The sequence below is a fragment of the Phocoena sinus genome, chromosome 1 (genome assembly GCF_008692025.1).
Source record: "Phocoena sinus isolate mPhoSin1 chromosome 1, mPhoSin1.pri, whole genome shotgun sequence".
In the NCBI taxonomy this organism is placed as follows: Eukaryota; Metazoa; Chordata; class Mammalia; order Artiodactyla; family Phocoenidae; genus Phocoena; species Phocoena sinus.
In genome coordinates this window covers 100,357,389-100,384,305 of record NC_045763.1, presented here as the reverse complement: position 1 = coordinate 100,384,305, position 26,917 = coordinate 100,357,389, and the positions used below count along the sequence as shown (strand labels likewise).

General features: G+C 48.9%; 1 protein-coding gene across 3 annotated transcripts; it reads right to left on the bottom strand.

The window, feature by feature from the left end:
• Window positions 1-942: 942 nt before the first annotated feature.
• Window positions 943-22,757, bottom strand: WNT2B (Wnt family member 2B). Of its 3 annotated transcripts, none has more exons than XM_032634944.1 (5): window positions 22,070-22,757; window positions 9,496-9,716; window positions 8,162-8,439; window positions 7,196-7,460; window positions 943-4,213 (listed from the first exon to the last, which is right to left on the bottom strand). In XM_032634944.1, exons 1-5 carry the CDS (start codon window positions 22,252-22,254, stop codon window positions 3,984-3,986), a joined length of 1,179 nt encoding a protein of 392 aa, XP_032490835.1. In that variant the 5' UTR covers window positions 22,255-22,757; the 3' UTR covers window positions 943-3,983. The 3 variants fall into 3 exon arrangements, with proteins under 3 accessions (XP_032490835.1, XP_032490826.1, XP_032490845.1); XM_032634935.1 differs by lacking the exon at window positions 22,070-22,757 and adding an exon at window positions 15,638-16,638; XM_032634954.1 differs by lacking the exon at window positions 22,070-22,757 and adding an exon at window positions 12,217-12,333.
• Window positions 22,758-26,917: the final 4,160 nt, after the last annotated feature.

Here is a 26,917-nt window from a genome sequence, read left to right as displayed (position 1 = left end):
TTTCTTTTTTTTGTTGGGGAGAAGGAGGATGACTAGAACCCATATGCAGCCTGAGATATTTGTATATATGTATATATCCTCACGGTTGTGTACAGGCTGATAGGAAGGGCAGAGTGAAAAGGAAACATCTCTTTCTTGTTTTCCAACGTTGCTTCAAAGATGCCCAACCCCCATAGAAGCAGGCAGTTCCCAAGTGGAGGTTGGGGGCAGAGGCTTCCACCAAGGCCATCAATAACCAGGTGTGAACTACAGGTCTCTGCATAATGTGAAGCTCTCCCGTATTTCATTTCTGAACCAGGGGGCGGCTCTGCAGCATTGCTTACGGAGAGCTCTGTGTCTGGCACCTCTCTCCACAAGGCCCAGGCGCCCAGGGTCCCACCGACCTGCCCAGGAATGCATTACATTGTTCTCTGGTGCTGTAATTTGGCTGCAGGCTGCATCTAGGCCTCCCAGGGATGAGAAACATACTCTCCCTGCCTTCCTCCCTTGGGTTTCTGCCCTGTGACCACTGAGGGCATTTAAATAAAACCTCAGAAAGGCTGAGGGGAAAAAAATCCTTGTTATCTTTCTTATATTAAGCCATGGAGAAATCAAGGTCCTGAGTGGGTCTGAGAATTTGGCGAAGGACTTAGTGGTTGGTGTGCTTGCTAAGGGAGGTGAGAGAAAGGGAAGAAATTACTCTCTGTAACAGGGAGGAAGAAGACTGAGGCAGTGAGTGGTCAAGGAGTCAGACCTACAAGACTTTGCAGACAGACCCTCAGGGCCAGGCAATGTTTGATTCTTTTAAATAATCTGAAGTCCCTGATTTCATTTTTCTAGTATCACTCTAAGGAAGAGTATGGATTTATGCTATTATTCAAGGCCAGCAATAATACAAGTTGGCTTTTATCTGCAGGACTATGTTAAGGCTGGCGTTCTTACTTTTACATAAGAGAAATTGGCTATAGGCTGTGCAGCTGAGGTACTTAAGTCTTGTGCCCTCTCTAAAAGATTCTAAGATCCTTAAAGGATAATGTCTTTTAACTTAATTTGTATCCAAACAGCATTTTCTGCAATGCATTATACATAAATATTAAAAGCTAAAAGAAATGAAGACCAACAGGAAGGAGTGAAACAGAGGTGGCAGGCTAAGAGCCTGCTGATCTGAGGGACAGGCCTCTATTGAACAGAGGAGAGATGGGCAAGGGGGAGATTAGAGGCAGTGAGTGAGTAGCAGCAGAACTAAATGGGGCCCTGACTGCACCAAATAAAGTTCTCATTTTGCTGCTTGTTCCAAATAAATTAGTTTCTGTTTGTATAGTGCAGAATGGATGCCAGTTGTGTAAAGCCAGTCGGAATGCAGAGGCAAGCTAAGGAATAAGAGGAAAAATTAATTGCTTGGCCATTATTCTTTTTGGGAGCCACATAGCCTCTGTAATAGGGCTTACGTGGACCTCTTTTCTCTCACTATCCACCTCACTTTTCAGAACTCTCACTCTCTGGACAGCTTGCTGTTCTCTTAACCATTTATAGGAAATTGCAAAACTTGGTCTTTATGAACTAGAACTTGGAGCCCAGGGAAAAGCACAGAGCAGTATGAGATGCCAGAAGAGGCCCGATTCCTTCCACAGGGTAAGAACCAAGAAAGAATAAGATAATAGAACACAGGTAGATTTAGCTCAGGTTGATTTCCCATGGAAGGCCTAGGCTATCATTTATGTGGTAACCTGGATAACCTTTTGTAAGAGCTGAAGCTAACTGGGACCTGAGAGCTCTTCCCAGTGGCCCAGCATACAAGACAGCATCCTTTTGTAATTCATTCAGCTCTATTCTTGAGTTCAGACTGACTGTGAGCCCCTTACCCTTCCACTACCTTAGAGCTTTCCTCCTCTTAATCCTAGCTCAAGATGTCAGAAACTCTTCTTTTCCCCTCCCATTTCCCCCCTCCCTAATCCCACCATTGGCTCATCAGTTATCCAGTTGACTCCACTCTGCAAGGAAGACATTCCCCTGGCCTGACTCACTCAGTCCTATTTCTCCACAGGAATCCCCTCACCACAGACCACAAGGGCCCTGACTAGTTCATGTTTTGTGTTAATGGATGTGAAACTGGAGCAAACCCCCTCACCAAAAGAAAAACCACCCTAAACTCTCCCACATAGGTCTCAGCAGGTTATACAAATATTAGTCCTATCATCCAAATAAATCTGCCCCCACGGCCCAGAGCTATAGCACCCCCATCCTCTTGCTGCCTGTGCGGAGTAAAGCTGCTCCACAAACATGTGAGGACCCCAAGGGGTGCTGGAGAGGAACGCGGCAAAGGAAAGTGGCCTATATTCAGAACTCCTTGTGTAGGCTCCTTAATATACAGCCTGCTGTCAATACCTTATAGTCCTGAACTGAAGATTCTGAGAGAAGTCAGGATGGGCTAGACCAGTTACAGGCTTTGGTAAGAGGGTCTGTTGGCTGGAGTTTGAGGCATAATTAAAACTCAATATCTGATATAAGTTTGTACCCTCATTTTAGAGGTGAGAAGATAGAGGCTCAGAGAATTTGGGTATCTTTCTCAAAATATCAAAAACAGTAACTGGCACAGCTGAGATTTCAACCCAGGTCTGTCATAACTGCAAATTTCTATACCACTCTTCTCCTTTAAAATATCAACAGGCAAGAGATAACCACTGTCCAAGTCATATAAAAATAGGACATCATGATTTTGGGGACTCTTGTGTCCTGCCCTCTAGCTTACTAAGCTTGCTGTCTCTGGAGACTCTACCACTACAAGCTTAGTTAGGCAGTGGGTAGTAGCACAGAAGGAACTCCCCAATTTAAGCCAAATGTGGATTGAAGGATAATAATCACCAGGACTTGGAAAGTCACTAAATAAAGATTTGTTGAATAAATGAGGAAAGGTTGTTTTCTAAGCTGTTTACCACTTTGGCCCCAAGACCCAGCTTGCCTTCCTTCTGTAACCACTGGTTCCTACTCCCAGCTTTAAAGGCTAGGCTCCTCTCCTAAAAATTGCCAAAGCCAGCGATCTCTACCTGCCTAGTATACACTAATGCCTCATGTGGGCCTTTGAGATCAGGCTTGTTACCCTCTCCCATGCTCCGTGAGTCACATATCTTTTACTTGGTGTTTCCCAAACCTGGCTGCCCACCAGAATGATGCGTGGAAAGTTTAAAAGAGTAAAAATCCCAAGGCCTAGGCAGACCTACTAAATTACTCTTTCTTAGGAGTGTTGTACAGTATTCTAATGATCTGTTTGTTAGGCATGGCATGACACTGCATGCCACTCAGTTTGTACAGTCAGCAAGTGAGCAAAAGAGGCAGTGCTGGCTGATACAGGTTGAAAAGGAGAGATTAGAAGAGAATGTATGTTTGTATAGTTATATAATTCTTTTCTCCTACAAAACACAGCAGTTTATAAACATAATAGCATGAGAATGGAACTTGTCCGCTATGGCTAACTCTTATCTAGCAATCCCAGGCTCTTGATAATGGAAGAATGTTTCAGCCTATGAGTTTCTTTTGGGGTACCAGGCAGTTAGCTCACACTGACCCAGGGAAGAGATATGTGGTTTCATCTCTGCCCCATCTACCCTCAGCCAGGTAGGAAAAAAAGAAGTTCTCTCCAGGTATCCTTTCTCTTGCACACACAAGATGTGTCAGGAAGCCAATGCAAGGGAAAGGAAAAATGAACCGTGACCATGTGCTTTAGTGCAACTCATATCGCTCTGAAGACTCCTACCTCTTCCACTCTGCCTTCTAACCTCCAGAGTGGGGAGTCAGGGAGCCGCTCAGTTTTTTACATCCCCTGTCAACTCCTTCCCAGGGCTAAGGAACCAGCTAGGACACCAGAGTCCCTCTGGAGTACTTTACAAGTCCTTAAATAGAAGCTGTAGCAGCCCAGAGTTGAGGATGGAGGAAGGTGTGCATGCAAAGGTCTTGTGCTTTTGAGTCAGGAGGTTTGAAGTGGAGGGATGAGTGAGGTATTTATATGTTCAGGTCTGATCCAGCCACTCTGCCTTCTTGGGGGCCTTGCAAGTATGGACATCCACAGTGTTTCTGCACTCCTTGCACCGCACAGCACAGCACCAGTGGAATTTGCACTCACACTGGGTGACACGGGTAACTCGAGTTGTGTCATACCCTCGACCGCAGCACATGATTTCACAACCATCTGTCCCTTTAGATGTCTTGCTACAGACTCGGCCTGCGGTGCCTAGGGAACCTGGGTTGGGGAAGAGAGAGAGTGAGAACCAAGTTACCTCTTACTTCAGCCACTCTGGGTTCCCTTACCCACATCCTCATGAGGAAACCATAAAGAATCCCTTTTCCTGAAAATACACCCACTAGCCAAAATGATCATCTCCTTACTGCCCTCTGTACCAGGCTTGTTTCTTCCCACTATCAAGGCTCCCCAAAGACCAATGACTTTTCCTGCAATGCCCTCCCTGCCAATACACATCTCCATATCCCCTTCAAAACTTAGCCTTAAAATGTCATAATTGTTAAAGCTGGGTGAAGGTTCTCTACTTTATGTTTGAAATTTTCTATAATAAAAAGTTAAAATAAAAAACCTAGCCTATAATTTACCTTTTCTAAGAAGCCTTGTTACAACTCTGATCCAGTTACCATTTGTTAATATTTCGGTCCTTAGTTTATATTTCATTAAGTTGTACTATACAAGAAAGTAGTATACCATGGCCATTAAAAATTTAATACATGTGCCTCATGTCAAATTGTCTAGGATTAAAACCTAATTCTGCACTTCCTAGTTGTGTGATCTAGCAAGTTAGTTGATCTCTCTGGGCTTTAGTTTTCTTATAATAGCACCTAACTCAGTAGACAGTTATATCTATAATCTCTGATCAACTGAGGGGGCGAACTGATAAGCATTACTGGCAGGAGGCTTCTCCCTAAGGAATTCCTAAAGAATATCCCTTGCCTTACCCCTTATGGTAGGAACCCTTGAAGGGTAGGGATTGTGTTATTCCCCCTGCACAGAGAATGCTCACAACCTCACAACCTGACTGATTTTTGCAAAAGAGATGCTGCCAACAGATCACAAAATCATAGCATTTTAGATGGAATGGATCCTAGAGAATATCTACTTCACCTCTTTCCCAGAGATGGGAACATAACTAGCCTGGGGGTTCAAGAAGGGTATGAATAAATTAACTGATTTCTATAGCAGTAGTCTCCACATTCCACTGAATATGGAAAGAAAATGCTAGTACTTCTATATTTGTTTTTGGGCTCATCAATTTAAAATATCTACTTTATATGTATGTTTTATAATGTACATTTTAGTACAATGAAACATAGATATAATTCATAAGTAAATATACATATATTGGAGGCACATGTTCAGATTTTTTTTTAATGATAGGAGTACACAAGCCAAAATGTTAAGAGACCACTGCTCTAGAGTGTAGGCTGACTAGGTCTACTATATATGTTATCCGCCTGATTTCAAGGGCTAGGTCTTAACGTCATTCTCTTGTGCACCAGAAGCCTCTTCTATGCTCTGGAGCCAAGCAATCCAATGTAGTAGCCACTAGCCAAATATGGTCATTTAGATTAAGTTAATGAAAATTAAATAAATTTTAATACTTAGCTCCTCAGTCACACTAGCTACATTTCAAGTGCTGAATAATCACATGTTACTAAGTGGCTACTGTATTGGAGAGCACAGATGTAGAATATTTCTATCATCACAGAAAGTTCAATGGGACAGTACTGCTTTGGAGGGAATTCCTGGCTCCATACTCCCTTCTGGGATGACTTGTACCCTTTGAATTCCAGGCTCCACTGTGGGTTTTATGAGACCTATGTTACGCCTCTGAGAACAACCAACACACATATGACTCATCCTCCCTCCTAACTCCAAAGATCCTTCCCCAAAGGTGCATTTTAGGATGACAGCATAGGCTTACACCCTGGATGTTGTGGAATTATTTCTAGGCATTTAGAGAGTAGCCCTCTGAATTATACCACATGGGAAGAAAACAAACTTAGTGGCAGGAAATCACCAGGAGAATCAGAAGTGCTTTCTTAGCATTTTTTCTCCTAGCACCCTTCAAAGTACACAAACTACTTTCTCTGTGTCTTGGGTAGAGCCCCACCCTGTTTCTGTGCCCAGTTTTGCTCCAAGCTAATTGCTTCTCCAGGAATGACACTGATAGGTGAAAACAAATAGTATAGAAGACAGCTAAGGGTTTTGGCTTCCCCTTACCGAGGTCCTGACTGCTGAGACTACAGAGAAGAGTCTGGGAGCCCATAACAATAACCAGGGGAAGAACAGTTCTGTTGCATAGCAGGTGGTTCCCAGTTTAACCTATCTGAACCTGAAATATGAGCCAAGATGGTTAGCTTCCACTCTTTCAGGGGAACACCACATCACCTTCCAGCATTCCCAAGAATTCCACCACAAATATATGCAACAGATTCAAGAATGATTTGCTGCTTTCTGCTGATGGTTAGCCTTTGGTAGGGATCTCCTCTCTCCTTGCTTCCTCAACTCCATTTTAGAATCTTCAGTGGCAGCACACTGGATAAGCCCTTTCAAGGTCATTCATGGTGTATTTCCTACTACCTTTCTGTCTTTAATCTTCCTTACCCAAAACCTTCACTCAGATTAATCTGCTCTCTGTTCCCAGAACAGATCATGTGCTTTCCCACCTACCACTCTACTCACGTGTAGAGAATATCCACCTGTTCTTCTCTCTAGCTATCCAGATAATCCCCACACTTTAAGAAACAGCTTAAATTCCACATTTTCAAGTAAACTTTTCTTAATTTCTCTCTTTTGCAGTTGCATTTGTCTACCTGTTATATCTCATTTCTTTAGCTAGATTGTAAAGAGCCAAAACTTAGTCTGTATCTTATGCTTCTGTATAGCCCATACATTGTTTGGTACTGAAATGGGTGATTGACTTAAACATTCACTTAGTAGTACCTACTATATCCCAGATGCTGGGAATATAAAGGAGTGATAGATGACCTCAGGCCTCAAGGAGCTCAGTGTCTTCTCCTCTCTAGGCAGCTTTGGGCCTGGCAGACTGAGGCATAAATCAACAATCTTATTACAAGGTTTTCACGTCTGACTGGCTTCTCCAACCTCCTTCCCTAACTCCTGAGACCGTGATTAACTAGAGGTGCCTGCACTAAAAATCAGGGCTCCATGTTTCTACCTACTTTCCTTACTCACCTGCAGCCTTGTCCAAGACGCAGTAGTCTGGAGAGTTGTCAAAGTAGACAAGGTCAGTCCGGGTAGCACGGCGATAGCCTTGGCGGGCTGCTGTGAAGTTTGCGCCATCCTGGGTGGCCGTTACCTGCACAGCCCCGTCATAGCGCCGCCGCAGGTAATCACCTGTGCGGCGGAAGTCTGAGAGTGCACGCCAGCAGGTGCGCAGAGTACAGGAGCCACTCACGCCATGGCACTTACACTCCAGCTTCAGAAACCGCCGCACAGCCTGGGAGGTGGGGAGGCAGGTAAGGGAAAGGCAGCCAGTCAGGGTACTTTATGGTCATCCCTAGGACTAAAAGCATGAGTGCCCTGAGGTCTGCTGGTCCTGGGCCTGGTTGGCTAGTGGAGCCATCGGTTGTCCTCTCCCCAGTCAGATTCCACCCATTCTTCCCGATCAAATTCAAGAACCTCTTTTTCCAGGAAACCTTCCTAGACCAACAGTGCTTTCCTTTTCATGATAGCCCATTTGAACTTTAAAGCCCCAGGATTCTGTTCATAATTATGGCACATCCTCCACTTTTCATGTGTTTTAGAGTTCAAGGTACCATGCCTTCTGCTTTTGTTGCATGTCATTTTCCAGCACAGTACTAGGCCAGTATAGGAAGTGCTCAAAGACCAGTGCACTGACTAGAACAAGCTTTTATCCTCCTCAGACTTTAGGAGGTGATTCTTTTTTTCTTAAAAAGTTATTTCCCTTCTTTTCTCCACCTTTCCCTAATTTCCACCTATGTGAAGATTCTTTATGCTCCAGGTTGAACCTAGGCATTCCTAAGGTCTCTTGCACTTACTGCTCCTGTTCCAGGGGTTGGGGCTTTTGGAAGTAATCCAGAAGCCTTCAGTGCTTCCACCTTCACATTTACTCCATGATCATACATACTGGCCACTCCCAGCCAATATGAATGTACATGCACAGACATGAGTACTGACCGTGCGGCCACAGCGATTGTTATGTAAGTTCATGAGAGCCCGTGCATCCTTAAGCCTCTTCTCCTTGGCATCCACGAAGGCTTTGGCAAAACGAACACCATAGTGGATGTTGTCACTGCAGCCACCCCAGTCGAAGTCTCCACGTTGGTCATGATGTCGGCCACGGGTGTAGGGGTCACAGCTGCACACACTCAGTTCACCCTGGCTACAGGCACGAGTGATAGCATGGACCACCCCTGCTGATGAGATGGCATATACAAATGCTGCCTCCCGGCTACCTAGAGAGAGAAAGGTAGAAGTGTGTTTCAGGAAAGAGGCCCTTGTCTGTCCCCTTCTTTAGCCCACACAACCTTCAACTCTGAAACCTCTTCTCCTTTTCTTTCCCAGGGCAACCCCTGTACCTCCTTTATTCAAGGTACCCTTCCCTTCCAAGAGCATTCCCCAGTGAATCTGACCTCTTCCCCTCAGCCCTCACAACTCTCTATCCGCTTCTTTGTATGTCTGACCTCTTGGGCTGACCTGTACTCCTGTTTCCTTCCAAACTCCCTGGGTCCATCCATTGAAAAGTTTCACAGTGAATCATTCCCTCCCACTGAGTGCCAACCCCGGCTTAGCAAAGCCAGCCTTAGTCCACATTCCAGGCCTTTTCAGGCCCACTCTGCTGGACAGTTCCCCTACAATGGAGACCCCAGCCCAGGGGTCATCCTATTTGAAGAGATATGCTACTTTCCCCAGCCTGCTTTCTTCCTTCCCTGCTCTTGGGGATTGATGAATCATCATCACTCTTGTCCCTCTGACACCTCCACATTCTCATCTCATTCCCTTTCTGCTAGTTTACTGTTTAGCTCTGCTTAGCTCTTTTGCTGAGCCAGGTCCAAGCCGCTGACTCTCCAAATATTTACATATCACCTTTCTGTTTATTCCTTGCTCCAATTATTATAGTGTTGGGAGTGGTGGGGTGAGGGTAGTGACGGTGTTGGTAAGAACAGAGCAGCCATTTCCAGTCCTCAGCCTTACAGTGCATGGATATCCGCAGGCTGGGGGTTGGGGAGGGGAAGGAAAAGGGAGGAAGAAGGATGGAGGTACCAGGGAATGCTGTTCCTTTGACCCATCATCCCAGAACACTGGGATTTAAAGGGGTCACTGCCTACATATAACATATATAAGGTACTGAGGGTCTGTTTCCAACTGTATCCTGGGCTCTGCCCACAATTCTTATTCTGATTATGAAGTAGTGTGCAGGAGAGGAGAGAGGGGCTCATGCCTATACTAGCCACTCACCACCCCAAGCATAGAAAGAGAAGGAGCTGGGGCAGGGTGGAAGAGGCCCCTACTTCTGAGCATGACACGGCCAAAGACAGTGTGGTCCCGGTCCAGGGTGGTGCAGTTCCAGCGATGGTGGCGGAACTGGTGCTGACACTCTCGGATCCATTCTCGGGCACCCTCGCCCACCGAGCGCATGATGTCTGGGTAACGCTGGCACAGCTGCCGCTGCCGGCTCACCAGGCCAGGGATATTGTCACAGATCACTCGGGCCCCCAGCGCCCCGATGTACCTGCAAGGTGGAGATGGCCCTGTCAGAGCATCCTGGCTTTATTCTGCATTAGGAGAAGGGGAGGAAAGGTTTGGCATTCAAACCTTGAGAGGTTCCTTCCCCTTCCTCCAACCAAGGCCGATATTCCCCAAGGCCAATGGGGAGAACCGATCCTCACAAGCTCTGGAGAAATAATTAAGCAGTTGCAGAGAGAGTAATTGAGTGGTCTCTCACCATTACCAGTTCCCCAGCCAAAGGCCAAAATGACACACACTCCCAGAACACAGGCTAGGCATGTGTCACATACACAGAAGCTGTGGGCATGTCACACAAACCTCATTGCCTGTTTATTTAATAAACATTAAGAGCCTCGTGGAAAAATAAACTTAATAAAACTAGAGTCTGAGACAACATTGTTATACCCACATGTCAGAGGCACGTCCTGCGTGGCTGGTCCATAAAGACATGGTATGGGAGAAGGATGGAGACAGGGAGGAGTCAGTGGGAAGAGATATAGTGGGCAATTTTGAGTGACGTTTACAGCTCTTGTCAGACCCGTGTAGCTAAGAGTCCTTATTCCCAATCCCGAGGTCTGGAGAGGATGACCCCCCACCCCAAATCTCCTCCCCACACCCTTTGTTTCAAGGTCCCATGACCTTTCTTAACTAATGAGTCTTTAAAAATCATCCTTCCCAACTTAAAGGGCATAATGTCCTGGATGAATCTACATGGGCAGAGGGTTGTTTGCAGCGGGAAACCAAAGACCAAGATTAAGCAACAGGGTGACACTCCCCATATTCCAGTCCCCAATCTGCCCAATGTGAACAATTATAAGAAGATCAATTGGGTGAGCTCATAAAAGATAGGTGAGTTGCTAGAGTCATTCTCAGTTTTCTCAAGGAAGTAGTTTTTCTTCATTCAAACACTTTTTAGCCCTGGACTCCACCACAAGCCTCAGGAAGAACATTTCAGAGAGAGGACAGGAGTTCATCATCACCTTTTTTCCCCACAAGGCCACCAAATGAGATCTGACCCATACACCCACTTCTCACTCCCTTTCCATCTCTCCAGCACCCAGCACATACATGCCTTGATTTGCTGTGAATTCTCTATTCTCCCGTCCTAACACATCAAAGGGACGCCTTCTCGCCCCTTTTCTGAACAGATGGGGACCATGGAGGGCAGCTGCTGCTACAGACAGAAAAGATTTGATTTGGGCTGTGAATGAGCCTGTGGTTTGGGAAGGGCCCCAAAATGGGCCTAGAAGTGGGTGAGGAGAAGGGAGGGCAGCCAGTGGGGAGAAGGGAAAAGCTGGACTGCCCTGGGCTTTATGTTCTCTGCAACACTCCCCCCCACCCGGCCCCCTGCATTTGTAAACGCAGCCCTCACCCACAGACTGGATCACCACTGGTGATACCAACTCAAACACAAGGAGGGCTGATGTTTGCCTCTTCTGGAATTCAGCAGGGCTGATGGGGCCCATCTGTCCCAGGGAGGGGTGAGAGGGCTGGTCCACCACTAACAAATCCCATGGAATCAGCATCCCCAGCACTGTCCATCAGGGCAACAGCTTCCAGGAACAAACAAAATAAACACCCTGGGCTGGGCCAGGCCGGAAAGGGCTGCCTGACGCACAGCCGGGAGTTACACCCACTGCTGCGGTGCTTTGTTTGGAGAATCAAGACCGTTGGAGTTGGAGCCTGTCCCTGTCTCACCACCATTCTGCTTCCTCAGTTCACCCCCGAGTACTGCTCTAGGCAATGGGTGTTTGTTGTTTTTTTTTTTTTTTTTTTAACTGGGGCTTGGGAAGACAGGGGTTGGATGGGAATGGGAGACCAGTAATCCAGCCCTCATGAGACAGTGTGGAGTGGGGCATGCCAAACCCTGGTAAAAAGTCCTTCCTGTGGTCTGACTTAACTCCATTCTGCTGCAGCCCACATCGGTCCTTCCTGTTACATCCTCACTGAGCGTGGGAACATCTGTTCAGTAAGACAGGAAGATAATTTTCTTTACTACCACCCTTATCCCACTAAGTAGCTGCTTCAAGATTCTGCAGAGCAGGGCACTTGCCTCCTGACCAGTGGTCAGCACCTTGCAGTCAGTGTGGGGGCCTCCAGCAAGGCAGCCTGAGGCCCAGGTCATCCCCCTCTCAATTCAGCGCGTGCCTACAAAATGCCTACCATGTGCCAAGCACTGAGCTCATCTGTTAGGGGCACAAAGATATTTAAGGCATTTCCCAGCTGATGGGCTGGTAGAAGGGTGAGATGCCCCTGACTCTGTAGCTGTTTCCCTTCCAGAAGTTTTTACTTCCTTCCCAGCTTCCTGCTCCAGAATGCTCTCTTTACCTGCTTTTGACCAATTCATACCCCTTCCTTTGACAAAGTGACTCATGCCCTGTTCTAGCTCCTTGCTACTCAGAGTGTGGTCCCCAGAACAGCAGTATCAGCATCTCCTGGGAATCTGTTAGAAATGCAGAGCCTCAGGCCCCATTCCATCCCTACTGAACTGGCATTTTACCCACCTCCTCAGGTGATTAGGACATGCTGCTCTATGAAGGCAGTTTTGTCTGTTTTGTTCACTTCAGTATCCCCAGTACCTAGAACAATGTCTGGCACAAAGCAGGTACTTAATAACTATTTGGTGAAAAAAACAAAACCTGACTGCTCTGATTTATCCCCAACTCCCCTCTCCTCCTAGCTAGCCATAGGCTTCATTTCAATTATAGCTTTATTCCTTGTTGACATTGCAGATGTTTTAGGTTTGTGTCTTTTTAATGAGGCTAGAGGTCCTCTTTTTTATTTACCCCCTTTCTTTTACAGTCTTTAGTGCATGTACATGGTTTAGCTCAGCCCATATAAGGCTTTGAACACAAGGATAAAACAATTATTCTCCCTAAATATCTTAATACAATATCATTTATATGATACTTTACAGTTCACAAAACATTTTTCTTCACAAAAATCCTATGAGAGAGAGATTTTCATTTTACAGGTGAAGAAACTGAGGTCACAAAGATTAACAATACCCAGCTCTGTCCATCAGGGCTAGTCAGAGGAGAACTGGGGTGAACCAAGGACATCTGACTCCAAAGTCCAAGCTCATTTTCAATTCCAAGCCTAAGAGAGGCACACGGTGCTTATTAACCAGGAGTAGACCAATCTGGCTCCAAAATTGGTGTGAACTTGAATGTCCTACTACGCCCCTCCTATCCTTCACTTTCTTCATGTGTGAAATGGGGATAATAATATTATCTGCCTCACTGGATTATTTTGGGGATTGTAAAAGATGATGCTTATAGGTGCTTAGCCACAGTGTCTGGAGCTTAGGAAGGGCTCATTAAATGGCAGCTGTGGTTGATAACAATAATGTTAATATCGGGGAATTCCCCGGCGGTCCAGGTCGCTCCAGGTCTGGGAACTAAGATCCCACAAGCCCCTGGCATGGCCCCAAAACAAAAAAAAAACAATAATGTTAATGTCATGATATCACTTTGTTCCTCCTGTAAATCCACAGTCCTGAACACAGTCCTGCTCTTGTGATTCCTTACATCCCAGCCCCTGCAGAATACAAAATAGTACAGGGAGGCACATGCCAGGAGACCCCTATTTCTTGTTCTCTTTTTCATAGATTAAGAAGAGACCACCCGTTTCCTCCTTCAGTTAAAGGTCGGGAGAGGAAGGGAGTGGTTGGAGAGTAAGGGGAAGGGCTGTGAGGAAGATCAGACTGTTAGCTGGTGATAGTGATGACATTCTGCTCCTGAGCGGAACATGGACACACAGAGTCAACAGGCATCTCTTCAGGGGGTTGTACAGAATATCAATCTTGCTGGGGTTTTTTCCTAAGAGAAAGAGAGATAATCACCTTGGGTCCTGACCTGCTTTTGGAAAGCAGCTTTCTACTTTATCCCAGAAGTGACTGACCACTGAGGCAGGCATCTGGGGCCTGCAGCTGTGACCCCTGTGAGGCAAGGAGACTGAAATGACCTGTGCACTCACTGCCCATCCTGGCCCTGTGGCTGCCTTCCTCCATTTCACAGGGACTGCTGAATCCCTCTGTATCACCCGCCCACCTCCCTCCCTAGCTAGCTCTTCCACCCAGGAGTTTTTCCAAAATCTTTAATATGAACCACATGGGGGAGAGTAGTAGAGGGAGAAAGGAAAAGGGAGAAGGAGTAGCCAAGGGGACAAAATGCGGACTAGGAAGAACCCCAATTGGGTTTTTAGGAACCACTACCAGGATGCTGAAATTACCAGAGTGACACTTCCTCACCTAAACACCATGTGGACCAAGACTGCCTTCCAAATTGGTAAGAAGCAATCAAGAGTCCCTAAAAGCAAATTGTCATCTGGAATGGATAAAGATGCACAGTGGTCACTTCATCCTTTCTCTACAGGGCCTCTGAAGACACAAGTCCCCAGCCAGACTGAGACCATGAAGGTAAAGGGTGGCTTTAATCTCACTCTGAAGTTTGAAAGGCTTTTCTCCTCGTCTCCTTCTTCCTTTTCCCTTTCTAAAGGAATGTTTCAAGCCAGATGTAAGATATGGGCCTCCCTGCTCCCCCATCCAGAACCCCCCTCCTTGCCTTCCCCAACACTGCAGAGATAAAAAGATCCAAAGGAGAGATTTTCCTGAGACAGGAAAAACGGGGGGTGTGTGGGGGGGTGTGTGGGGGGGTGATGGGGATGGAGAAAGTTGCATCTTGAAATGATAGGAATCTGCAGCCCAAGCTCGCTGGCCCCTCAGCCAGCTACCCCTCACCCTTCCAGCCAAGATTCCAAATCCGGAGGAGAGAAGCCACAGGGTGCAAGGGGAAAAGAGACCACACTTTGTGGAGGAGGGGAGGATTGGGGGGAGGGGCAGAGTAAGGAAAGGAACGGGGCACTGCATGGGTAGAGAGAGGCAATAGCCCAGTCCAAGCGGCCAGTTTAATTGGGGGGTGAAGAGGAAAGACAAGAAGACTGAGTCGTTTCTCAGTCCCACTCTCCCCCTGCTCAGCCCCCAGACGGTGGGGGAGGAGAGAGAACAGCTCTTTCTTCTGGGAGAAAACGATGAGTGCCATCCAGAGCTTTCGTAGGTAAGGGGATCCGAAAAGAATAGATAATCCAGTGGACTTTTAATTCCTTTTGCCTCATCTGCCGTCTTGTGAAGTGTCCGGACTCTTAAGGCCTGCAGGAAATCTGAGGAGAGGATCTCTTAATGCTTTGAGACTCTAGAAGCCGCTAGTTCTTGGAGGGGAAAGATGGGAGATGGGACCATCTGGGGAAGGAAGAGAAGGAAGAAGGGAGGGTGATATCAAGGTTCGAAGTGAGATCCTCAAAACAGACTGAATGTCTGAAGTATGCAAACCCAAGTGTTTGCTTTAGTTGTGGGAGTTAATGGGGGTAGTTTTTGCCTCAATTCCATTTCTAAACCTTGCGCCGGGTGCTCCTGCCTCAACCAAAGCCTTACTGCGTTATGGGGTGAGGGTAGACTAGCGAGAGGCTCGTCTGCCCTTGCCATCTGCCCCTTTCTCCACCTCCCCCGTGTGGGGGGCCAACCTTAGGGGATCAGGAGGCCCTCTTGGACGGCCACCGCGGCCCCAGATGGGCGACTGGTTCCTTGAATCCATCCTGAGAGAAACTCGTAAGGTAGCTTTTGCCCTAAGAGGATTGAGCTGAAATACAGGAGGTCTGGGAAGCCTCGATTACCGGGCGTCCTTTTTCCAAATACCCAGCGCCCTCATCACCAGACGGGGAAGGAGCGGCGCCCCCTTATCCACTCCCCGCCCCCCTGCGCCCTTCCGCGACTTCAGTGACAGCCCTGCACGGATCGTCTCTGACTCCGTCAAAGCGACAACCTGGTCTCCTGAGCAGCGGGGTGTTGGGAGCTGTATACTCCCTTTCGGCGCGTCCGGCCTCTCTAACCCAGCACCTCACCCTCCCAGCCCTGAGAGCCACACTTACCACCAGGACGTGTCTACGCGGGCCGGCAGCAGCAGCAGCAGCAGCAGCAGGCGGCAAGCAAGGCTTAGGTGGGCCGAAGCCCGAGAGCCGTCGGGGCTCGTGGGTCTAGGCGCGGGCGCGGAGACAGGGGCTCGGACGCGCCGAAAGGGGAGCTGCGCGGCTTCCTCCGCACCACCCGGCCTCAGCATAGCTCCCCGAAGACTCCCGCCACGCGGCCCGGAGGGGCGTGGACGGGCCACCGGCTGAGGGTAGTCAGGCTGCTCCCACTTCACCCCCCTGGGGGGCCATAAGTCTCGCCGGCGGCTGGGGACCTAAGGGCACCAAAAGTCCAGAAGTCGGGGCGCCAGGTCCCGGAGAGGGGCGCAGGGAGAGGTGTCCGGAAGCCTACGACGCCGCGCCGAGCTCGGGATCTGGGGCACGCTGCCTGGGCTGAGATGCGGTGTCACGGGGTCGGCGGCGCGGAGTGGGGCTGCGGACAGAGTGTGCCGACAGCTCCTTCGGCCGCGGGCTCTCATTGGACGGCGCGGGGCGGGGCCGAGGCCGGGGACACGCGCGGCCCTCAGGACGGCTCCGCCCGCGCCAGCCCGGGGCGCCCCGCAGCGCCCTAGGTGTGGCGGCCGCCTCCGCCCCTCGGCGCCCCTAGCACTGCGCCGCGCCCCCACCTGCTCGGGCGGGACGCGACGGGGCGCTGCGCCCCGTCGCCCAGTCCCTGCCCACGCCGCGCCACCGGGTCCTAGCGCCCTTCATTTGGCAACCCCAACCTCCGTGGGTGATGGCCTGGAGGGCCGAGTGAGGGGGGCTGCAGACACTTTCCCCTGTCATCTAACCTACAGTGACACTGAAGTGAGCCACAGAGGACTCAGTCATTTCTTCGGGTTCTCCGTTCTTGCGCTTCTGTGAAATGGGTAGAATCCCTGCCACGGGGAGTTGCGGGAGAATCTTAACTCCCTTTCCAACGCTGCCAACGGGGGGCGCCACGGGCAGCAGACTTAAGGTAGGGGCTTCTCTCATCTACGGCTCGCTGCCCCTAGTTCCTCCGACCCGCTGCCCACCGTATTCCCACCCCCCCACCCCCAGGCCCCCGCACACAATGTTTATAGACAAAGCTCTCGCCCGCCTGCCCGGACCCGACGCTTCTCTCCGGCCTGTGGACCGGGAATCGATGGCCAAAGCGGAGCGGCACACCTGAGGACCCGACGCGGACTCCCCGCCCTTGGCCGCCCGGGCTCGGCAGAGCCTACTCTCTCCCAGCTTTCCCGATGCTTCGGTCCCCCACCCCTTCGGGCGGGGCTGCGAGTACGAAAGAATCAGAAACAGCTGGGCAGCTTTCCCGAACCAGAGGCCAGGGTGGGGGTCCTGCTGAGAGAGTGGAAGCCCCGGAGCCATTTCTCTCCTTCGCCTTTCCACCCTTCCTCTTTCCCACTGCTCCCTTCCCTCCCTCCGCCAGCGCCCCAACCCCCTGGGGGCGTGGTAAATTGGGAAGGGGAAGGTTATGGCTGTAGAAATTGATTCCCCTCTTCCGTCCGCACTTCCCAGGCCGGCAGGTAGAGCTTCTGGAGGCAGGGTGGCCCTTACTGAGACCTAAAAATTCTTTTTAAAAAAACCTGCATCTTATAACTTCCAGAGTCCGGCTGGGGTCCGGCCCCAACCGCTTCTCCAGACTCAGTTTCTCTTGCCTAGCCTCTCATTCCCAGGTGTCTTTCGTGCCTCTTCCCGTGATTTATCTATACTATAAAGCCCTGGTGTAAACAACGCCCTGGAAACTGCCCAGCCCCTTCAACCCCAGACATTGTCAGTTCTTGGGGGTGGGGGTCTCTGTTAGACACTCCGGAGTGTGAGCGACAGGGCGCAGCTCGCCGCAGACGTCCCCAAGGCAGATATGAGGGAGAAGGGCTGAGAGAGACCTTTATCCCCTCTCCACATCTCTCACCCCTTTGTCTCACTTTCTGTAGTAGGGGGCGAAGTGAATTCACTCATTCAACAAATATTTATTCCCTACCATGTTCCAGACTGTGCTAGGCACATTAGTGAACAAAGCAGAATGAACAATTTCTGCCTGTGTGGAGTTTAACTTATATTGGGAGAAGATAGACAATAAACAGTAAACATCACAGGTAAAACATATAGCATATTAGAAAGTGATAAGTACAGTGGGAAACAATGGAGTTGTAACTAGGACGATCAGGGTAGGCCCCATTAAGGACATTCAAGCAAAGACTTGAAGGAAGCGAGAGAACAAGCCAGGTAGATTCTTGGTGAAGAGGATGCCAGCACAGAGGCCCTCAGTTGGGAGTGGGCTGGTGTGCAGAGTGAGCTAGGGAGGAGGAGAGGAGTCCAGATAGGTAACAGCGGTAGTCTAGGTCATGCAGGAGAGAAGGTGCCCACCCTTAGAGGGGAGGTAGAAAATGGGGGCTGGGTTGGAGTTGGATGGAAGTGAGTGAGTGGGGCAAATACAGAGGCCAGGCAGGGTCCACATGCTGTCCATATCCTCCCTGCCAACCTTCCCCTTCCCCTCCCCTTCTCTCTCTCAGTCTGGGAGGCTCCAGTTGGCCCTTCCGTTTGCTTAAAAGAAGCAGACTCTATACTGAGCTTCCCTGAGAGGGGCAGGTGAAGGAGGAATGGGCCCAGGCTCATTCCCGGCCAAGCCCCTTTCCTGGGACCATTCTGTCACCTCCTCCCAGCCCAGCCCCACCCTGATGCTGGGCAGCAGTCTATAAGCTCTGCAAGCTCTGGCAGCCTCTCTCAGACTCCCCTGTGTGCGCAGGCCTGGGTGTGACTCTGGCCCTGTGTTTATTCCTACATCTGGGCCTGAGGTTGCAGGGTGGGGAGCTAGAGATGATCACATCAGCCCTAACCTTGGGTGGACTCGCCCACATGGGCCCCAAACTCACTTATGAGGCCCCTTGTTTGGCTTCAGCTGTCTTCATAGTCAAGTGGGACGGTGTCTTGGCATAACATAGATGCTCAACTATTAAAGCATGTTGCTGAGCTAAGGGGGCCCCCAGAAACATCAGCAGATCCAGGAGGGAGGGAAGTGGGTGAGGGAACAAGACTCTTCCCCAATGCTTACAGGCTACCTCTGCCCTAGAGTAGACAACCCAGGATGGCGCTTTGCTCCTTCTTCTTCCGCTCCCCTCTGAGCCCCCAGCTGCACAGGAGGAAGCCCAGGCTGCAGGAGCCAGCTGACTGCAAGAGCTGCACTCAACCACTTAACTAGAGAACAAATACGGAGCCAGAGAAGAGGTTTTCTGGGATCTGCCACTTTGGACTTCAAATCTCAAAATAAACTTCCAGTCTCGGGGTCCTAGACCCTACTGGAGAGCTGGGCTCCTCACGCAAGGGCCTGTTGTGGGGCTTCCAGGCAGAGGGTCAAGGCCAGAGGCTCAGGCTTAGCGCCTGACCTGCTTCTCCCTCCCATCCCCCACCCCTACTCCACCCGAAATGGGAGCTGGGGGAGGAGACTTGGGAGTCAAGTTCTGGTCTGAAGGGTCCTGCATGGAGTCAGGTCACTTACCGCGGTCCTGCTGTGTGCCCAGCGCTGGCCAGGGCATCCTAAATGACACAGAAGGAGTGAAAGGGTCTCGCCCCCAAGGCATTTTCATGCAAATACAATAAAGCCATCTGAGGGCTGGGATGATAGGCTTTGCTGTTTGCTGCAGACCTCCCCTTCACCCAGGCCTCTAGACTCCCTGGGGCCGCCAGCAGGACAACTTCCACCCAGCCGTCAGAGGCACACCTTCCTCCTCCCTCAAGGTGAACCACAGCCTCCTGCCCTCTCAAAAGTGGGTGCCCCAAAGAAAAGGGTCTCCCTCACCCCTGTACCTCACCTCATGCTCTGCTCCCCCATGGGGCCACTCAGAGCTAAGATTCATCTTTTTTTCACTCTACTCTCATCTGTGTGTGGCTGAATGATTTTGAATTTTTACTGGCCCTTGGATGGGAGTGGAGATGAGCTAAGGGGAGCTTGGGTGTGAGTAAACAGCTCTTACTCCCCCCGGGTCTACCCCCCCTTATAGGCCCCCCTTCCCTAGGCCCCTTTGGAGATGACCTCTCTTTCCCGGTGGGTGGGAGGTGGTGTGGATGGTAACGAGCAGAGAGAAAGGCCGAGAAGGGGCTGGGGGGAGGTTTGGATAGGAGTCAAGGAATTCCTGAGCCTGCTGCTTGCACAAGGGGCCCTGAGACGCCTTTCCTGAGATTTCTTTGCAAACCCAGAAAAGTCTCATTTGAAATGGGGCCAGGTTCACCCAGGCCTCTAGTGCCCCCCGCTCCTGTTTCTTCCTCTCCAGCCACCCCAGGCAGGTGTCTGGGGAAGAGTAGGGAGATTGGGAAGAACCCAGGGGCTTTTAAGTCGTATGGGGTGGGGATCTATGCTTTGTACACAGCCTGACCCGGCCTCTCCTTGGTATTTATGAGCTCCCAGGCGAGGCATGGAACGTGTCTCAAAGAGGCCAGGCCAAGAGGGCTTTGGAGGAAGGAGCATCCAGCCCCAAACCAGGGAAGGGGGCTTGGTGAGGCAGGGCTAGAGACAGAGACCCTCTTCTTCCCAGCCAGTGGCCAAACAGGGGAGTAGACTGCTCCCCTATGGGGCCTGGAGAAAGGAAAAGCGAGAGCTAAGGGAGAAGGGGGAAGAGGAGGCCTGGAGAGGCGGGACCGTAGAGGCGGGGCCTGGGGGTCTGGAGCCTTTTAGCACTTTGGCTGTAATCAGACTGGAGCCAGGCGGTGGGCGGGCTGACAGCCATCCTGGGCGGGTGGCCCAGGTTCTGTGTGAGGCCAGTGGGTGTGCTGCTGGGATCCTGGGTGGTCACTGACCAGCCTAACCCCAAGGGAGGGTGGTCCCACGTTGCCCCCAGCCCCCCCTCACAATCTGCCTATGTCAGATAGGCTACACACTGAGCTCTCTTTCTCTCCCCACCACCTGTTTTAGGCCCCAGAACAATCTCAAGTGAGATTTGCTTCCAGTGGAACAATCTGCAGAGCCCACTATCTGCCTCCCTCCACTCTGCCTTCCTTGGTTCACTCTGCCTCTCTCTATTCCGTGTCTCCACCTCTCTGGGTCTGTCTCTGGCTCATATTTCTGTCATTCCGTGTCTATTCCTCTTGTTGTTTGTCTTTCTGTCTTCATTTGTCTCTCTGTGTGTCTGTATCTGACAGCCTTTCCTCCTCTGTTGGAACCTCTGTCCCTCTTTCAATCTCTGTCACTCCTTGACTCTTGGTGTGTATCTCTGTCTCTCCATCTTTCTCTCTATGAATCTGTATGACTGTCTCTCATTCTTCTTTCACTCACTTCATCTCTCCGTGTCTTTTCTGACTCTGGGTGTGTGTGTGTGTTCCTCTCTATATTTTTCTCGGTGTGTATCTTTGTTTCTCTTTGTGTCTGTTTCTCTCTTTCTCTTTCCCTCTGTCTCACACCTTCTTCTGCAGTCCCTCCAACACAGTACAAAGTGCATTGGACTGAAAGAAATCAGAGTATTTTCTCCCCAGCTCAACCACACATGATTTGCATGACTCTGTAAGTCACTTTCCCACTCCTGGCCTCAGTTTCCTCGCTGGTAAAACAAGCAAGGTGGATATCTACTTCCCTCCGTCAGGGCCTCTTTCTGTCTTTATCTCTTTTTTCTTGTAGCATAGTCCATCCTTGTCTTCTGAGGGTTCTGCCTCTCTGCTCTCTAAATTCCACCCTGAAGTTAGGACTTCAGCCTCCTTCAGACCTCAGTGGGAAGGAGTCTCGGATACTGTCAGCCAGCAGGCCCCAAAAGGAGGACCCCCCTCACTCCTTTACCCTCTTAAACATCAGGGTAGACAAGGTCCCTTTCTGGGGCCATGTCTGGGATACAAACCAGATTAGCTCATCTCTCTAATCCTCTTTGTGCTGGGGCCTCTGCCAGGCAGGGACACCCACAGAGCAAGCAGAGCAAGAGGGGTGTGTGTGCGTGGTGTGTGTGCGCGGTGTGTGTGTGTGTGTGTGTGTGTGTGCAGATTCTTGGAGAAGGCAGGACCAAGGTTCTCCTCTCTCTGTTACCCTCTCCTGCCCGAAAGCCCAAGTCAAGCCCTCACTGTATAAGAAACCTCATCGCGTTTGAACCAAATCAGGTTTTTCATAATCCCAGTCTGTTCCTCCCCCTTCCCCCACCCCCCGTCGGCTCTTCTACAGCTTCTCTAGGGCTGGAGAAATAATTCCAGCCATCCCCCTGTTCCCGAACATCCCAGAAGCAACCCCTTCTCCATGCATATTTTCTTCTCCAGATTTTCGGAGAAGGGTCTTTCCATCCCTTCCGGAAAAGCCTTAGTGTCAGGCAGGGAGCAGGGATATGGGGGAGGAGTGGAGAGCAAGCAGGCAGTTCCTGGATTTCACACTTCAAGTTAGAGGCCTTCAAGTTGGAGAGGTCTTTCTTGGCTGATAAGATCAAAGCATTCCCTCTGCCAGATCATTACCTTATTTTCGAGGCAATTGTAGAACTTATTGTATCAATTAGTCTGGTCTCCAGCTGCAGCCGTTTATCTCTGTCTATCTTTGTGCGCTTGCAGAAGAAAGGCCCAGCCCAGCCAGCCCGGCCAGCTAGAGGAGGGTGGGGAGCTGTTCGGCCGCTTTCAGTGGGGATTGGGCAGGTAGAGGCCATAGCGGGTGCGCTTTTGAAGTTTGGAGATCCCGCCAGCTCCTCCTTGCGCACCCCGCGACTGCCGCAGGAGCGCTCTTTTCCACTGGCGCCACACCTACACGCCCGTTGTGCCCCAGGAGGGCGAGCCTACAGAGCCTGGCGCGGGGAGGAGACCCATCAGGCCAGGCCAAGGCGCGGGCTCCGCGTAGGAAAACTCTTGAGCCTGAGCCAAGATGCCTGCCCCTTCTTGACTCTCTGGTGGGTGACTCACTCTGTGGGACGTGCGCCCCGCAGTGGCGTTTCCTAGAAAGGCATGGCAGCGTGAGCGTCGAAAACCTTAGGAGGGAGTGGGTGGCACGGAGAAGTGGATGTCCCCATGGGTGCGGGGAGTGTGGCCTGCATTGCTTCTGCCCTCTCTGCAGCCTCTTCCTGCAGAAGAACCACGCCCACACCTGGTGTTGGGGTCAGGTGGGGGTACGTTACAGCAGAGTTTCTGAAACTTCCGGGGTCTCAGTATCCCTTTACACTCAAAAATTATCAAGGACCCCAAAGAGCTTCTATTTAGGGGTTTGCCTGGTGGCGCAGTGGTTGAGAGTCGCCTGCCGATGCAGGGGACGCGGGTTCGTGCCCCGGTCCGGGAGAATCCCACATGCCGCGGAGCGGCTGGGCCCGTGAACCGCGTCCGGAGCCTGTGCTCCGCAACGGGAGAGACCACAACAGTGAGAGGCCCGCGTACTGCAAATAAAGAAAGAGCTTTTATTTATATGGGTTATATCTATCCATGTTGAAAATTAAAATGAACACAAGAGCCAAAGTGAAAGTGCTCCCAGTGGCCAAAGCTGGACAATTTGAGCAACAAAATAGTTTTGGATTATAACCCAAAGTATAGTGTAAATGTGCTTGAGTCCATACTGATATAAATAAATGATTGGTAAATAAATACATGGGGAGAAGAGACAGATCTCCCATACAGAACAATTCCAAATAATTTACTTCGCCCTTGAGGAGGTGGCGTATAACTCCCCATTCCTTAGGTGAGGGCTGCAGGTTGTGACTTCCAGAGTACAAAACAGAAGAGTGTGAGGGGGAGAGGGGAGTAACTTTACAGTGGAGAAACCTGACAAACCTCAGTCAGTGGATCAAGGTGAGCATCAACAGTGATAAGTCATGTTGCTAGTGTGTACACTTGATACGATGTGATGAAAATGACACCACCTCTGTGGTTTTCCTCCACATAACCCAAGTCTAACTATAAGAAAAACATCAGACCAATTCCATCAGAGGGACATTCTACAAAATACCTGACTAGTAATCACTCCACAAGGCTGTCAAGGTCATTCAAAACCAGGGAAAGTCTGAGAAACTGTCACGGCCAAGAGGCACCTAAGGAGTCATGACAACTAAATGTAATGTTGTATCCTGGATGGGATCCTGGAAAAGATAAAGAACACTAGGGGAAAAGTGAGGAGATCTGAATAACATATGGATCTTATTAAACAATAATAATGTCAGTATTGGTTCATTAATTTTGGCAAATGCACCACACATTTGTAATGAAAGGAAGATGTTAAAAATAGGCGAAACTGGGTGTGAGGTACCTGGGCACTCTCTGTACTATCTTTGTAATTTTTCTATAAATCTAAAACTGTTCTAAAAATTAAAGTTTGTTTTAAAAGATTAAAATCTTTTAAAATATTTATATATTTTAATTAATTTAAAATTAACAATAGTAGGGAATTCCCTGGTGGTACAGTGGTTAAGAAGCCACCTTCCAATGCAGGCAACGCGGGTTCAATCCCTGGTGGGGGAACTAAAATCCCACATGCTGCAACAAAGATCCCATGTGCCGCAACTAAGACCTGAAGCAGCCAAATAAATAAATGAATAAATATTTTTAAAAAATAAAATTAATAATAAACTCAATACTTGCTAATATTAATGTTATGTTCTATGAAAAATAACTATAATTTCCAAAACAAAAACAGTGAGAAGAATGGCATTATGTAACATTTTTGCAAATATCTTTAAGGTCTGGCTTAATAGTAGGATCCTCATATTTGCTTCTACATTCAACCTGCTGTGATATTGCATGTCTTATAGCTCTGGAAAACTCCACTCTACACTCAGGAGGGAATGAGTGTGAGAAGGTCAAATGACATCTTAGTATTATTATGAACATTTTTGAGAACTGCTGCCTTAGCGATCTCATCCATTACTATGATTCTAGATTCCCAATTAGAAATCCCTAGCTTTGAAACATCTCTACTGAGTTCTCTGGTCATGTTTGTCATCATACCCTTGCCTTCCCCCCACCCCCGATCATCTACGCTTTCAACACTTCCCAGTCCGTGTCAGCATGATCATCATCCCGCAAGTCATAGTAGCTCTGTGAAGTTAATGTGCAAAGTTCTGTGCTTCCTTCCTGTGATGCAACATCATTTAGTAATGGCAGATATGCCCGTCTCATTTTTTGTAAACAGCTGAGAAGTGTCACAAACCCTAAAATATCAAATGCATAATAAATGATTGTTGGATGAGTATAGACAATTCCGGAACCAGAACTCTTTCTTTCTGATGAAATCTCCCTCTTGCCCCTGCATATCAGCCTGAGTTTCTACTGTGAATAAGTCTGTGATTTAGTAAGTTTGATATTTGCTTTGCTTTAGCAAAGATTAATTTCTCTCATTGCCATAGCCAGGTAAACGCAATTTGGCCAAGAGATACACATTTAGGGAAGCTTTCTGACTTTAGAAATTAGGTTTGGGGGCTTCCCTGGTGGTGAAGTGGTTAAGAATCCACCTGCCAATGCAGGAGATACGGGTTCGAGCCCCGGTCCGGGAAGCTCCCACATGCCGCAGAGCAACTAAGCTCGTGTGCCATGACTACTGAGCCTGCGCTCTAGAGCTTGCGAGCCACAACTACTGAGCCTGTGTGCTGCAACTGCTGAAGTCCGTGTGCCTAGAGCCTGTGCTCCGCAACAAGGGAAGCCACTGCAATGAGAAGCCTGCGCTCTGCAATGAAGACCCTACACAGCCATAAATAAATAAATAAATAAATAAAAGAACTTAGGTTTGGGGCTTTCAGTTTCAGTAGAGATGTTTCCATCCACAGAATGCTACTCACAAACCACAAGGGCTGCTATCCTGTCAACCAAATAATGAACATTGTTGGTCCACTCTGGGCAAGTAGCTCTTGGAGCTTCAGTCTCCCAAATGATCCAGATACCACTGTCATTTTCTGAGTCATCTTGTATACTTTTGTGCCTCATCTTTTATTATGTATTTTTTTTTCAAAGTCTCTCCCACCTGCTATTCTGTTCCCAGAGACAGTACCCTCAAGCAGTCCTTAGACCCTCATACCTGAGCTATCAAAGAAACCCCCACTGGATCTGCTCAGCCTGCAATCAGACTCTTTTCTCCAAATGTCTGGCTTTATTATTTAATTTAATTAAGTTAATTAATTAATTTATTGGCTGTGTTGGATCTTCGTTGCTGTGAGTAGGCTTTCTCTAGTTGTGGCGAGCGGGGCCTACTTTTTGTTGCTGTGGGTGGGCTTCTCATTGCGGTGGCTTCTCGTCACAGAGCACAGACTCTAGCTTCATGGGCTTCAGTAGTTGTGGCATGCGGGCTCAGTAGTTGTGGCTCGCGGGCTCTAGAGCGCAGGCTCAGTGGTTGTGGCGCATGGGCTTAGTTGCTCCTCGGCATGTGGGATCTTCCTGGACCAGGGCGCTAACCCATGTCCCCTGCATTGGCAGGATTCTTGGAGGATTCTTAACCACTGCGCCACCAGGGAAGTCCCCCAAATGTCTGCCTTTATCACACTGCTCCATCATTAAAAACCTTCAGTAGTTCCCCACTGCCTGAATAATGACACAGAAACTCCTTAGCCTGCAATCCAAGCCCTAAAACAATCAGGCTTCGCTTAACAGTTTTGTCTGTCACCCCCTTGTAAAGATTCTGCTTCAGCTAGAAAGGCATTCATTCTGTGGGGTTTTTTAAATTGAGTTATACTTGATGAATAAAATTGCATATATTTAAAGTGTAAAACATAATGATTTGATATACATACACATTATGAAATGATTCCCACAATTAAGTTAATTAACACTTCCATCACCTCATACAGTTACTTTTTTTTTTGCAAGAATGCTTAAGATCTACTTTCTCAGCAAATTTCAAGTATACATTACAGTATTATTAACTATCTTCACCATGATGAACATTAGACCCTCCAAATTTATTCATGTTATAACTGACAGTTTGTACCCTTTGACCAAACTTTTCCCATTTCCCCCACCCACCAGCCCCTGGTAACTACCATTCTACTCTCTGTTTCTATAAGTTTGACTTTTTTCTTAGATTCCACATGTAAGTGATACCATAGAGTATTTGTCTTTCTCTTCTGGCTTATTTCACTTAGCATAATGACCTCAAGTTTCATCTGTGTCATCACAAATGGCAGGATTTCTTCTTTTTTTATGGCTGAATAATATTCCATTGTATACTACATTTTCTTTATCCATTCATTTGTCAATGGACACTTAGGTTGTTTTCATATCTTGGCTATCACGAATAATGCTGCAGTGGACATGGTAGTGCAGATATCTCTTTGGGATACTGATTTTGCTTTCTTCAGATATATTCCCAGAAGTGGGATTGCTGGAGAATATGGTAGTTCTATTTTT

What these genes read in the sequence shown, in the direction of transcription:
- WNT2B (XM_032634935.1), bottom strand. Translation starts at nt 15,825, where the DNA reads ATGCTGAGGCCGGGTGGTGCGGAGGAAGCCGCGCAGCTCCCCTTTCGG. An exon ending in TGGCCGTGTCATGCTCAGAA is followed by an intron (nt 8,440 to 9,495) that starts GTAGGGGCCTCT and finishes TTCTCTCTCTAG; the next exon opens with GTAGCCGGGAGGCAGCATTT. An exon ending in ACAATCGCTGTGGCCGCACG is followed by an intron (nt 7,461 to 8,161) that starts GTCAGTACTCAT and finishes CCCACCTCCCAG; the next exon opens with GCTGTGCGGCGGTTTCTGAA.